At 38.9% G+C, this 14,116-nt stretch overlaps 1 protein-coding gene across 8 annotated transcripts in view; it reads left to right on the top strand.

Moving 5' to 3' along the window:
- TJP1 (tight junction protein 1) overlaps positions 1-14,116 on the top strand; it is a 288,816-nt gene that overhangs the window by 157,071 nt on the left and 117,629 nt on the right. The window contains exon 1 of one of the 8 annotated variants that reach the window (XM_051980963.1): positions 5,560-12,840. The exons of 6 other annotated variants lie outside the window; for them this stretch is intronic. In XM_051980963.1, the coding sequence (XP_051836923.1) occupies positions 12,814-12,840 (27 nt within the window). In that variant the 5' untranslated portion in view covers positions 5,560-12,813. Of the gene's footprint in view, positions 1-5,559; positions 12,841-14,116 lie in introns of those variants that run through there. One more of the 8 variants, XM_051980965.1, reaches the window with a different exon arrangement.

Raw genomic sequence — 14,116 nt, 5'->3', positions numbered from 1 at the left:
AATAAAGAATACTGCAACAGTAGCTGAATTTAATGGCTGCCCAATAAAGTGCTGGGTGATTGACTTAGACACTGACAATGGTTTTCCCTAAGTTGAACTGTGAGTACTCCTTTCATCCCCAGGAGAGAGAGAGAGAGAGGACAGTAGTGTGGTATAATGGGAAGCATCCTGGTTCTGGAGGCAGAGGACCTGGATTTGGTCTCTGACAATATCTGGTGTGATTTTTGACCTCTATGAGACTCACTTTCTCCATCTGCAAAATGAGGTTAGACTAGATGAATGAGTTTTCTTCTAGCCTGTGATCTTTTGCTTCTCTTTATTCATAGTCCTAGTACCTTGCACATAGCAGAGACAGCAAGTTTGTCCTTAGACCATGGTTTGGTATTCAGAGGCTTTTCAACTTGGTAGGAGCTCTTTGCTGGCATAATTTGAAGGAATCCATGCTCAAATACACACCAAAATAAGACATTAAAACAGGAGTTCTTAACCCAGGGTTAATGGATTGATTTCAGGTGGTCTGTGAAGTTGTATGGGAGAAAAATTTACATTTAACTGAGACTGAATATTTTTCTATCAATTGTGAATTAAAAAAAAAAAAAACAACAAAACATTCTGAGAAGGGGTCTGTAGATTACACCAGGATGCCAAAGTAGTCCACCACACAAAAAATATGTTAAAGAATCACTGATTTAGAGGAATACTTTTAATTGAGATTACACTCTTCAAGATTCTCTTATTTCCTCCCCCATACCTGTTCTTATTATCTATTGAGAAATGTTTGTTGAGTATAAAATATTATTGGTCAAGTATCATAGCACTTTATCTGTCAGATCTCATAGAGTCTTTTTTTTTTTTTCTTATTGCTAAAATTAAAAAAAGCGAATTCATTGCTATTTAAATTTTTTTTTTTTTTTTGCCATTTTTATATGGCAAAAAAAGTAAATTAAAGGTTCATGTAGGCTTTTTTGGACCTTTTTTCCCTTATCTTTAAACCTAGTTTATTACTATAATAATGATATTTTACATTATACATGTAATTTATACATGATAATTTAGGCCCTTTTCAGCCCCAAATTTTGTGATCTTCAGGATCATTTACATCAATGATTATATTAAATATCACACCTAACAAGGCTGGCACAAGTAGTTGGCACATTGAGTTGAAGCAACTATCGGGTTAATTCTACAGTTAAAGTTAATCTGAGCACACACATCCCTGTAGTTAAAGTAAGGTGGCTGTTAGGCTTTTAGCTCTTTGTATACCTCATATGTAGGCCCCTTAATTTTATGTGCCTTAGAAATATTCCCCTTTTGAAATGAGGAAGGTAATGGTGACAAGTTATAGCTTTTGCTTTCATCTCCTTATTTTATTCCAATTTACTTTTAGATAATCTAACTTTTAAATTAATGATAATATTAAAAGTACCTATTACATATGCACAAGACTGTTCTGTGACATAATGGGAAAGAATATGGGAAGGGATTCAGAACTGAGTTTGAATACTTACTCCAATCGGTTTGTGATTTTTCTGAGTTATAATTTCTTCATCTGTAAAATTGATTTTTCATTATCCATTTTTCAGGATTACTGTGAGAAAAACTTGTCAGTCATAAAACACTACAAAAATCTGAATAATTTCTATTCTAAGGAAATATTAATAAGAAATTAGTGTTAAGTCATTAAAATTTTTTTATGGAAAATTTTGTTTTACAAAATATACATTAGAATCATGGTTGACTTTTTATTCACACTGCTTGTATAACAGTAAGTGTCATCTTCAAAAAGCTTTGATTTGGTTGGGAAGATGAAAAACACAGAACATCTTTTACAAAACAACTTATGAACACAATTAAAATGGATGTGGTATAAATTGAACATGTAACCTAAAAGAACATAGGGCAAAGAATTAACTAGAATCAAGTAAACTTCCTAGTAGACATGTATCAGGACCTCCCTCTTCTCCTCTGCCCCTTTTAAAAAGACACTATAGGATGGCATTATTGAGTGGCAGAAGAGTAGAAAAGGAACAAAAAAGGACTGGAACAGAGATAGGCATGAGAAAACTTCATGGATGGGATAACAAGCAGATGATCTTGACTGTGTAGAGCAGCAACAAGAAATGAAACTGAAATAATGGGCAGAAGGGTCTGGGGGCAAGAGAGCTTGGAGTGGAATTACCTCCACTAAGAGGTTCTCTGTCTCTTTGTGGTAAGGATTTAAGTCTAGGTTCCTAAAAGTTATTTTAGGGAAACCTAAGCTTTGTCAGGCTTTAGCAAGCCAGTATGGCTTTTAGTATCAGACCATTTAGTGACACATTATTTGTTTCTGGGACATGCACTTTCAACAACAGGATAGCCAGCAGAATGATTTTTGTTTTATCTACAGTAATCCATGAAGACTTGCTACCATAATATGTGAAGGGATTTTGATATGTCAATGGAAGGAGCATCTATAAAAATGGAATTATAATGAGTATTAAAAAATCCTGACCCTAACCAAGGTCAGAACGGTTCCATTGCTACCTTTTTACATTCCACTATCTAATTTATGCTCTCATCATCTTCTGACTAATTTATTTCAACAGTCTCCTAGCTGGTTTCCTTAACTAAAATTTTCTCCTCCTTCAAATCTATTCTAAGTGGTTGGTAAAATAATATTTTTCCAACACAATTTTTATCACAATTTTCCTGCTCCAGGGTCCCTTTTGCTTTTTATATTTTTGATGTTGAAATTCATGTACCTAGAATTCAAACCTATCCATCAGTTGCCTTCCTGCTCTATTTCCTCCTTTCGTATATATTTCTCCTATCTCATCTTTTATCATTAGGGACTCAACTCAACTGACTTACTTATCCCACCTCAACTCTCCTTTAATTCATTTGTTTCTTTGAAATCTGCCTCAAAATATCTTCATGCAGCTTTTCCCTAACTAAACCCACCTGACTATTTCTCTGTTCTGTTATTTAAAGAAAATAGTCACATGTAGAACTGCTTCCACTTAATCCAAGTTAAATCCTCCTTTTATCCACCTATGCAGGACTTCTTCACCCCATGATGAAAAAAGATAGACTGTTTATGTGTACAGATTATTCCTTTATTATTATGATTTTTGTAAATGATATTTATTTTTATAAAAATATATGGACAACTTGTAGAATTCTAAAACATACAGCAAAGGAGATAGGTGGATCTTTCCTCCTTTCCCCTTCTCTCCTCAGTTTTTTATTAGTTGTTGTTGTTATTTTGATGGTGGTATTTTGATAGAAAATTATTTTAGTTTTAATATACAAAAGTATATATTTTCTTATATTTGACTATATTATAATACTTCCTCTTTTATTTAGCTATGTCCAAATTTATGTCTGAATGGTAGCAGAATCATATCAAGGATAAAATAAATGATACTGTTTAAAAGCTTATTTAAACATATTAATTATACAAATATATGTTTATATATACATGCAAGTAGTCAGGCCTGTTCTAATAAATAGTTCTGAGATTTACAAATATTTTGCACATATAGTACTTTTACATTCTTAAACCACAAACTGCAAAAAACCCACAGGAAGTTGTATTTGTAAGTGTTGTGGTTTACCAATTTCCTATTCAGTTTGCATTAGATAATCAGAAATAAATTAAATTTTTTCAATCCCAGTACATATTTAGTCAAACCTTATTTTCATTTATTCTCAGAATCTTTATTATTCACTATTAATTTTCTTTAAAGGATAAATGACCATATGTATAAGAATTAAAGATTCTACATTTTCTGTGCTCTTTACATAAACTCATAGTATCTGACCATAGAAATTTTCTGAAGTTGTCATAATGAATTTTGTGTTTTTTTATTTCATAAGAGCATATCATAGAATAAAATAAATTGGCAGTGTGTGTTTAAGATCACATCAACAACAGTATAATAAAAATATGAAAACATATTTTCATTTCTAGTTAATATTATTGAAGATATAAAATATGATTAACATGTAAATCAATAAACATTTATTAAATACCTATCATGGCTTTGTGGTAAGCATTAGAAATACCAAGAAATATAAAAAGACAATCAATTCCTGCTCTCAAGAACTCAACAGTCTTCCTTGATCCCATATGAAAGGATATATGCATAAGGAACATATATGGCTAAGGCAGCTCATTTTCACCACACTATATGGATGCTGATGTTTGGGACTGATGCTTCTTCCTAATGGTATTCCATATAATATATATGGTATATATAATATATATAGTATATAGCCCCAGGGGTGTATAATGACCATTAGCTATAATCTACATGCTGATTTCATGTAGAACCTGATCAGTGTTGCACAGGTTATTTAGTTATATAGATGGGGCTTCACAAAGATCAAGATTATAGAGCTTCCCTCTGCTTTTAGCTTTTTACTAGATTCCTTTTTTATAGGAAGAAAGGACTCAGTTTTAGTCAGTCTTATTAGTTTAAGAGATCCTGAGGTTTATAGCTCTTTTTAGATAATAAAAGCCTCTATACATCGAGGCAACAGATGAAGTCAAATAAAACAAACTTTAAATTTTTATTTCTGAACAGTATGCCAAGTTTCTTTCATAACCTTGATGAGAGGACCACAATCCCCAGAGAAAATAATTTCCCCCAGAGCACTCTCTGAAACATATAGTACTGTCTATTTTAGCTAAATAGCACCCTCAGTCTCAATTCTAGTTTTTGAATTCTATTTCTTGATCATTTTTCCTTGGGTTTCCATCAGAAAATGGCTTCTTACTTTTGGTACAAATTCAATATGGCTCCCTATTTGATTTCCAGGAATCAACTTCATCTAGTGACTATCCAAATAGAGGCTACTGTAACTAGCAAATGGTCAATAACTCTGGGGTTAAGATATCCTACAGTTTCTCAGTTCCAAAACTCTTTCAAATGCAAATGAATTGGGGGAATTGGGAGGTGGGAAACAAAAGGTATTGGGATAAAACTGAGCCCAGGGATAAGGTCATCTTTCCTCTTCCTAGCCACTTTCCTGTTTTTATTATGTATATGTGGGCAGCAAACTTTTCAAATCTTTGAGTGTACCCTTATACTTTTATTTTCTGAGTTCAACTTTTTTCAGAGACTAATCCTACAATTTAAAACCTGATTTCCATGTAAATTAATTATACAGAGATATTTATATTTTAGTTCCAAAATCACTTTTCTCTTTAAACTTAAGATATGTTTATATTGAAAAAAATCTAAGAAAATAATGGAAAAATTTATATTTGTAAGAGTAGAATCTCAATTTTTTTTCATGACACTAACTGGATTTTCCCTTTGTTTTGATCTGGAACATATATTTTTCAAAGTCCTATTAGAATTGTCGTCTAAGTTAAATGTAGCTGCAGACACTAGCTGTTTGACCCTAGGCAAGTCATTTACTCCTGTTTGTCATAGTTTCCTTATCTGTAAAATAAGCTAGAGGAAATGCCAAACTACTCAGTATTCAATCTTGTATCCTACTTATTTGTATATACACTGTATCCTCCTTTTCTTAAACCCCACCCTTCTTCCCTTCCTCCCTTTACATGGTTTTACTTTTGCTTGTGGCCTTCTTGAGAGTCTTTTAAGCTGAAACTAATTGTGATGAAGCTAAAACTTCCAAAGGAACATATTTTTTTTATTATAGCTTTTTATTTTCAAAATGTATACATGAATAATTTTCAACATTCACCCCTACAAAATCTGGTGTTCTAATTTTCTCCCCTTCCTTCCTCCCCCTCCCCCAGTCAGCAAGTGATCCAATAATATGTTAAACATGCAATTCCTCTAAACATATTTCCACAAATATCATGCTGCACAAGAAAAATCAGGTCCATTAGGAGGGAAAATTGAGAAAGAAAACAAAATGCAAGCAAATGACAAAATGAGTGAAAATACTATGTCAGGTTCACATTCAGTTCCCATTGTTCTCTCTCTGGGTGTAGCTGCTTTCTTTGTCACAAGACCATTAGAAGTGGTCTGAATCTCCTCATTGTTGATGAGAGCCATGTGTATCAGAATTGGTCATTATATAATCTTGCTGTTGCCTTGTATAATGATTCTGGTCCTGCTCATTTCATTCAGCATCAGTTCATTGAGTCTATCCAGGCCTCTCTGAAATCATCCTGCTGATCATTTCTTATAGAACAATAATATTCGATAATATTCATATACCATAACTTGTTCAGCCATTCTCCAACTGATGAGCATCCAGTCAGTTTCCAGTTACTTGCCACTACAAAAAGGTCCACTACAAACACTTTGGCACACAATTTCCCCTCCCTTATGATCTCTTTTACAAGAAACACTGCTGGATCAAAGGGTATGCACAGTTTGATAGCTCTTTGGGCATAATTCCAAATTGCTCTCTAGAGTGGTTGAATCAGTTCACAATTCCACCAAGAATGTATTAGTGTCCCAGTTTTCCCACATTTCTTCTGACATTTATCCTCCTTTTCCTGTCATGTTAGCCAATTGGAGAGGCATGTGGTGGTACCTCAGAATTGTTTTAATTTGCATTTCTCTGATCAATAATGATTTAGAGCACCTTTTCATATGGCTAGAAATAGTTTTAATTTCTTCATCTGAAAATTGCCTGGAACATATATTTTTCCAAGTCCTATTAGAATTGTCATCTTTCTGAGTTAAATGTAGCTACAGACACTAGCTGTTTGACCCTAGGCAAGTCACTTACTCCTATTTGCCATAGTTTTCTTATCTGTAAAATAAGCTACAGGAGGAAATGCCAAATTACTCCAGTATCTTTGTCAAGCAAACCCCAAGTGGGGTCATGAAGAGGTAGACGAAGCTGAAAGGACTGAACAACATTAAAACTGTGGATTTCAGCAGTTTGAACAAAAGCTATAGCAAGTAGTAGAAGAATAAAATAACTAAATTTTTTTTTTTTTTGCCCCATAGGGCACTGATGGGTTACAAAATATGAATACATAAAATAAGACAAGACCCTCTCACTCTTAGAACTTACAGTCTCTTATGTGAATACAACACATATGTCAATAATCACAAGACAAACTAGAACATAGCGAATATATGAGGAAGCTATAAACATTGCTACCTGAGGATTCAGAAAGGAAAGGTTATTTCTCTGGGAATATAAAGGAAAGTTTTAGGGGAAAGTTGTCATCAATCTAAGTTTTGAGAAATAGCTAGGGTTTCCACAAATGGAGATAAGAAACATTGGTCACTTGAGATTTTTCAAGCAATCAGTCCATCAACATTAAGCACCTATTATGTGCTAGCAGGATGATGATTTGTTAGGGATGGTATTAAAAGTAGTATATGGAAGAGAGTATTATGAGATAACTGGAAAGTTAGGGAGGTGCTAGACTGGAGTTTGAACTTTATTTGATAGATAATAGGGAGTTAATGAAGGATTTTGAACTTAGATAAGTAGGGTACAGGTAATGGGATAAGATAATAGGGCAAGTAGGTTAGATCTGATTCCTGACTGAAAGATATGTTACTCAGAATTATGATGTGTGTGTTGGGAATGGGGAAGATCATTAACAGGAAGTTAAAAAAAAAGTCCTTAGAAGATAGGGGATGACTTAAGTAGCGCAGTATTAAAGAAGATCTGGCAACCGACTCAGATGGCAAGGCCACAAAGAATTAATGAAAACATTAATAATGTTAGTAAAATTAGAGGAAGTGGAATCTAGGTTAGGAAAAAAAGAATAAACTAGGCAGAAGTAGTTCCTTCTACAATTTTCCCTGGACTGTTTGAGTTAACCTTTCATTCATCACATGGTATGGTAGAAAGAACACTGAACATGGAGGCAAGTTACCTAGATTTGAGTCTCTGCTAATTAGTTTTTTATTTAGTTTCCTCTAATATAAAGTAAGGATAATAATAGTAGCCACTTCCCAGGATTGTTGTAAGAATCAATATTTGATAAATTATATTCATAAAAACATATGGAAAATGTTAACACAGCACTTGACATATGCTATTGTTCAGTCATTCAGTAGTGTCCAACTCTTTGTCATCTCATTTGGGGTTTTCTTGGCAAAGATACTGGAGTGACTTGCCAGTTGCTTCTTTGGTTTTTTTCAGATGAGGAAACTGAGGCAGATAGAATTAAATTACTTGCCCAGGGTCACAGAGTTAATAAGTGATTGAAGCCAGACTTGAACTATGGAAGTCTTTTCTTACTCTCTCCAATGTGACATCAAGCTGCCCCTCAGGCAAAACAGTAGGTGCTATGCAAATGCTTACTCTATTTCAGTTCCCTCATACCCCACATTGCATGTTCTTCTGTAAATCACTTAGCCTCAGCTACCTCATCTGTACTAGACATAATAGACAATAAGTTGTACTACCTCATCTAGGATGGTTGTGAGAATCAAATGAGATATAAAATGAAATGCTATTATGCTATTGGTGAAATTTATGCTTTACTGAAACTTCTGCACAAAATGCATTCTTTTTGGACAGTTATCTTGGTGAGAGGAAGGAATTTGCATCCCTGTTCCCAGGGCTCAGATAATCTTCTTAGCACTAATGTTCAGTAAGAAACAGTTAGGACTTGGGTAGATACTTTTAGTAACATATTAAGCTTCTGAGGTTTGTGGAAAGATCGGGAAGAAGAGCTTCATTTCACTTGCTATTTCACCTTAATTATATTGTTTTGTTAGTGGCCTTTTTTGGGAATTGTATCAGAGAATGGGAGGGTAGAAAAGTTTCAAGTATGTGTGGGCTTAGAGTTTATGATGGACATTTCTTTGCAACTAATACTTTGATTCAATTCAGCAAAAATATTTTAAAACTTTGCAGTGTAAGGAGTGGTTTTCAATTTTTTGATGTTAATATATAGATATACAAATAATACTTTTTGATGTGTAGTTCTAACTGTATGCTGGGATAGGACTTTGTAAGTGAATGAAGAAATGAAAAAAAAATTTAAATCACTTTTTTATGTGCAGGTCCTTTTTAAGATTTTGGGGATACAACCACGATAGCATTTATACAGCACTTTAAGGTTTACAAAGTGCTTTACAATATTTTCTTATTTTTTCCTCACAACTCTTATTTTTCCCATCTTTCAGATGAGGAAACTGAGTCTTTTAAAGGTTAAATGATTGGCTCAGAGTCACAGAACTAGTGCTGAGATCTTCCAAACTACAGATCCAGCACTATCTAGGGGAACCTTAGGGAGGGGTTTGTAAGACACTAGAGTTTGAGGCCTTTAGGGAATTTAGGGAAAGATAAAACCTATATGGGAGGGGTAGTCAGGGAAGGGAGTGTCTGAGCATTACTGGGATGGTGAATTGATCAGTTCTTTTCAGGAATCTTGTTAGTGTGATAATATTTGTTTTGATTACTGAATTCAGAGCCAGCAGTGGATGGCTGGAGGGGCTGTGGAGCATTATAGCATCTGGTGATTTGGGGAAGGCTGGTAGAGCTGGTGCAGCTCACTCCTTAGTTTATATGGTTAGGCCCCAGGGTTGCAATTCCAAAGATAAGTGGATTAATATCCCCTGGGCCAGAGGAACATTTTTTTTCTGGTGTTTAGTCCAGATGTACTGCTCCAGGTGGAGAGAAACATTAGGAGAGGATGGTCAAGGTGGATGGCTGGAAGGGATGTGAAGCATGTTCCATGACAGTGTACAAATACACATTTGCTGTGTTTTCTATGGAAGTTGCTCTCCAAATTTTTTTTTTTCCCACAGATGATCTGTAACTCTAAAGTATCATACTTACTATATTTCTTTCTACTTCTGGGTATGATAACCAGTGTTCTTTGGGTCATTAGGCTCTAAAGAAGATCCAGCATTATAGAGAGTTCACTTTCAATTAATTTCTAAGTCATATGGATTACATCTCCATGATGTCTGTCAAAATTATTTTCTATCATTATTACCCCCATTCCAGTGTACTAGCCCTTGATACAGCTAATAAATGTAAATTCCTTGAGAGCAGGGAAAGTTTATCATTCTTTTCTCTATTCTCAGTACCAGTACCTAGTACTTAGTAATTGCTGAATAAATGCTTATTAAATTTTTTTCTGAACTACAGAAGTAGGCTCTTATTAGGTTTTCATTAGTTTCTTTACCCCCTACTACATTCTATTCATTATTCAGAAATTAATATCCCTAAAGCATAATTTAGGTCCTGCTAATCCCTTGTTAAAATTTTTTTGAATGGCTCTCTCAGAATAAGCTCAAACTTCTCAACCTGGCATTCAAGGCTCCCCAGTATCTTTTTTTAGTCTTCCCTAAAAAAAAAAAAAAAAAAAAAAAAAAAAAAAAAAAAAAAAAAAAGCAATTTATCATTTCTTGAACCTGCTTCTCTCTTTCTGGTGAATTAACTCTTGTTGTTCTCTTTGCTTGAAATGATTCACTCCCTCCATATTTCTTTAAGGTCGAGTTTAAATATGCTCCCTCTTCCATGAAGTATCCCCCCAACTCCTTCAATTGTATATTGTCTCACTTTCTCTAATTTGAAACTTTAACACTTGACATATTCCGTCTCATGCTCTTGTTATTTGTATATCTGCATTATCACGTTCCCACTGCTCTCAGACTGTAAATTTTGTCAGTCATCTTCATTGACCAACCTTAAAACATAATTTCTTATACACAGTAGGCACTCAATACTTATCAGTCAATAAACATTAAGTAACTACTATGTACCAAGCAACACCAAAAAAAAGGGCAAAAGACCTGCCTTCTAGGAGGAGCTCAAAATCTCACGGGATAAGATAAGTAAAAAAATAGATATATAGGCTGTGTAACAAGATAATTAAGAGAGAGGAATTACTGGAAGCTTCCTGTATTCAGTTGGGATTTTACTTGAGACCTGAAGCAAACCAGTAGGTAGAAGAGGTAGCACATTCCAGGCTCATGGGGGAGAGCCAGAGAAAATGCAGAGGTGGAGGGAGGGTAGTGTTCCTGGAACAATAAATCACTGTGTTGAAGAGTTTATATTGGGAAGAATGAGGGAGGAAGGAAGGTGCCAAAATGTTCTACACCATTTTGTATTTGATTCTAGAGGCAAAGGGAGTCACTGGAATTTATCGACTCCAGGTTGATATGGTCAGACCTACCCTTTAGGAAAATCACTTTGGTGGCTGAATGGAGGATGGATAGAGACTGGAGACAGGCACACTCACAAGCAGGATACAGCAATAGTTCAGAAGTGTGATACTGGCCTACAGCAAAGTGATTGGCAGTATCAGAGGAAAGATGGCCCAATGAAGATATGTTGCAAAGATGAAATTGACAGGCCTTGGCAACAGATTGAATGGATACTATTCATGAATTGTATCAAGTATTCTCCTGTAGCCTTGCCATTTCTATGTAACTGTAAGCAAAACTTATTTTACTGTGCCCCTTATAAACTCCCATCCATCTCATTTCCTACCCTCCTCCCAAAAGGCTTTTTCTTTACTGTCTTAGTATGAGTTATACAAATCTTCTCCTATTGGGAAAATCTGAGGGATCTTTCAAATTCTATTCTTTATTGGTCCTGGAACTATGGAATCAGATTTTGGAGCTGAAAAGGACAGTAGAGGTCATTTAGTCCATCCCCTCATTTTTTCCAGTTGAGAAAACTACGAGAGGTTGAATTGAATTGACTAGGACTTATTAGCTTGTACCCTTATGGCAAAAGTAGTTGCTAGGGATAGTTGCAAAAAGGTCTCAGCCTTGATATATCGAAAAACTTCCTAACAATTAGATCTGTTCTAAGGTAGAATGAACTTTCTTTCCAGAGATCGTCAGTGGTAAAGGCGGACTATTTGGTTGGATTCTTACACGTGGCCCCGCTATCCCTGAAATGAACAAGAATTTTTCATTTTTAAACATGCAAACCCATGAACACTTTTTTGATTAGTAAGGAAAGAACGTGGGAATTCATTCCTGACCTAGAGCGGGAAGACTCGAAGCTGGCTCCCTCTTTTGGTCATGAATGGCGGTTGGAGGGTGGTCTAGTGGTCCCGGTCCTCAGTCTCCTCGGGCTATTTTTTGCTTAAAAGAACAATAGTTCAGCTTCTGCCCGGGCGATAGTTCCAAGTTCGGAGTACCTTGGCCGAGTCCCAACTCTGCTTCCTTCCGTGCAGCTACATTCCTGGAGGGTTCCAGGCGTGCCTAGAACCCCGGGCTCCCCACGACTCTCCTTCCTCTCTCTCCCCGCCCCCAGAAACGCCTCCGTGGCTCGGGCCCGAGGGCTGGGCATGCTCAGTAAGCAAGGGCAGATGTGAGCGCCGCTGGCCGGCCTGGGGTTCCTCGGCTCCGGCTTCTTGTGGTGCCCCAGCCCCCTTCTCCTCCCAACAGGGAGACTGGTTAAGTTGGGCACAGAGGACCCCTCCAGAGCAAGAGAAGGAGGTAACTCTCGGGGGTGGGCCGCTTGGGTCCGAATCCTTTCCTTCGTGAAGCCGCGGTCTCGGCTGGACGGGGCGTGAGCGACGAGGCCGGCCTGCCCCGGCTGGCATGGCGCCGGTTGCCGGGAGAGACGGGTGGTAGCTGGGGCAGAGGAAGGAACCTGGGGTCGCTTCGGCCCCGACCGCTCCGCGGAGCCCCCCTCAGCTTTCGGCTCCCTCACCCGGGAGGCCCCGGGCCGAGCGGCCGACGCCGAACGACTCCGGGACTTTTGTCCAAGTTGAATCCCCTCCCCCTGGGCCGGGCCTGCGCCGCCGGCCCCCGCCCCCGGCCCCGCTCGCTCGCTCGCTCCCGGGAGATGTTTATTTGGGCAGCGGCGTGAGAGGAGCGAGCTGCGGCCGACCTGGAACTGCAGCTTCTGCCTTAAGAGTGAGAAGCCTCGCTTGGCGCGGGAGAGACGCACAAAATGTCCGCCAGAACTGCGGCCGCCAAGGTAAGAAGCACGGGAGCCGGCGCGGGAGCGGGAGCGAGCGAGGCCGGGGTCGGGGCAGGGCCCGAAGCTCAGCCAGCCTGGGGCTGGGGAGGCTCCCACGGCTCTTTCTTTTTCCCCTATCTCCCACTGGAGAGCCGGGTCTGGGAGCGTCTCTGTCGGGCACAGAGCCCCGGGCGGGACGAGGACCCGGCGGCTGCGTCCGGGATGTAGAGGTTCTGGCAGACCTCACCGAAGGGACCTCCCACCTGTTGACTGGCGGCCTCGCGCCAGGGCGGTCTCCTAACCCCTTCGGCCTCGCTCCTATGGGGACGCAGACCCCGCTATACTCCCCCGGCGCCGGGCCAGGTGAGTAGGACGCCGAGGCACAGCTCCGCCCCGGGAGTGGCCCGACTTTTAGCCCCGAGCCAGGGGGAGGGGCTCGGGTGGAGGGGGGTGGCGGCTCGGCCCCACTGGACTGAGCTCGGAGACGACCCACCCGAGGATTGGTCTTCCGGCCCTGGCAGAGAAGGTGACGGAGAAGAAATACCGGCCCAGGGAGTTGGCGAAGGTGACAGGAGAGAAGGCTCGTTCGGGTGGGGCCGCCGTGGGCGACGCCGAGGCAGGTGCATCCCTCCTCCCTCTTCCCTCCTCCCTCCCTCCTGAGCCGTACCGCGGGCTAGGGACGCTCCCCTGCTGGCCGCTCGAGAGCTTTGGGGGTGCTTTGAGAGCCACCAGGTTCCCCGCGGCTCTGGAAAAAACGAAGATGGAGTAGAGGGGAGGGGGCGGGAGAAGTGGGGCGGCCCCATCTCTGTGAAAGGATCGTCAGCTCCCTGGTGAAACCGGCTAGTTTCGATCTGATGTCATTGATTGTGGTATGTGCTCCCTGCCTTGGTTGTGATAAGGCTTCGGACTCTGCGGACTCCCAGCCGAGAGCGGAGCTGACTTTCCTCTGACCACTCTCTCCCTTCCATTTGTCAACAAGTGATTATTGCTTTTGTCCGAAAAGAGTTTCTCCTACTCCCTTACCGCTTCACGATTTTCATTTTAAAACTTTTTGTAGCTGAATACCTGACTTAAAAATACATTTGCATATTAAGGATATATACTATGTGCTGTTAAAGTATACTGTCAAAATGGACCACTTGTAAACAAGTCCTTCCTCACATTTTTCCATATGCTGTGACTTCAGACCATTTTTTTGAGTTAACTAAAAGTAACTTTTACAAAATTTTATGAGTTTAGTAAAGTTAATTAACTTGTTTCTATCTGCAGCACTAGAAGCTTCCCCTTTCTGAAT

The sequence above is a fragment of the Antechinus flavipes genome, chromosome 2 (genome assembly GCF_016432865.1).
Source record: "Antechinus flavipes isolate AdamAnt ecotype Samford, QLD, Australia chromosome 2, AdamAnt_v2, whole genome shotgun sequence".
In the NCBI taxonomy this organism is placed as follows: Eukaryota; Metazoa; Chordata; class Mammalia; order Dasyuromorphia; family Dasyuridae; genus Antechinus; species Antechinus flavipes.
Note: the sequence above shows the minus strand (reverse complement) of the source record. Positions and strands in the feature narration are given on the sequence as shown.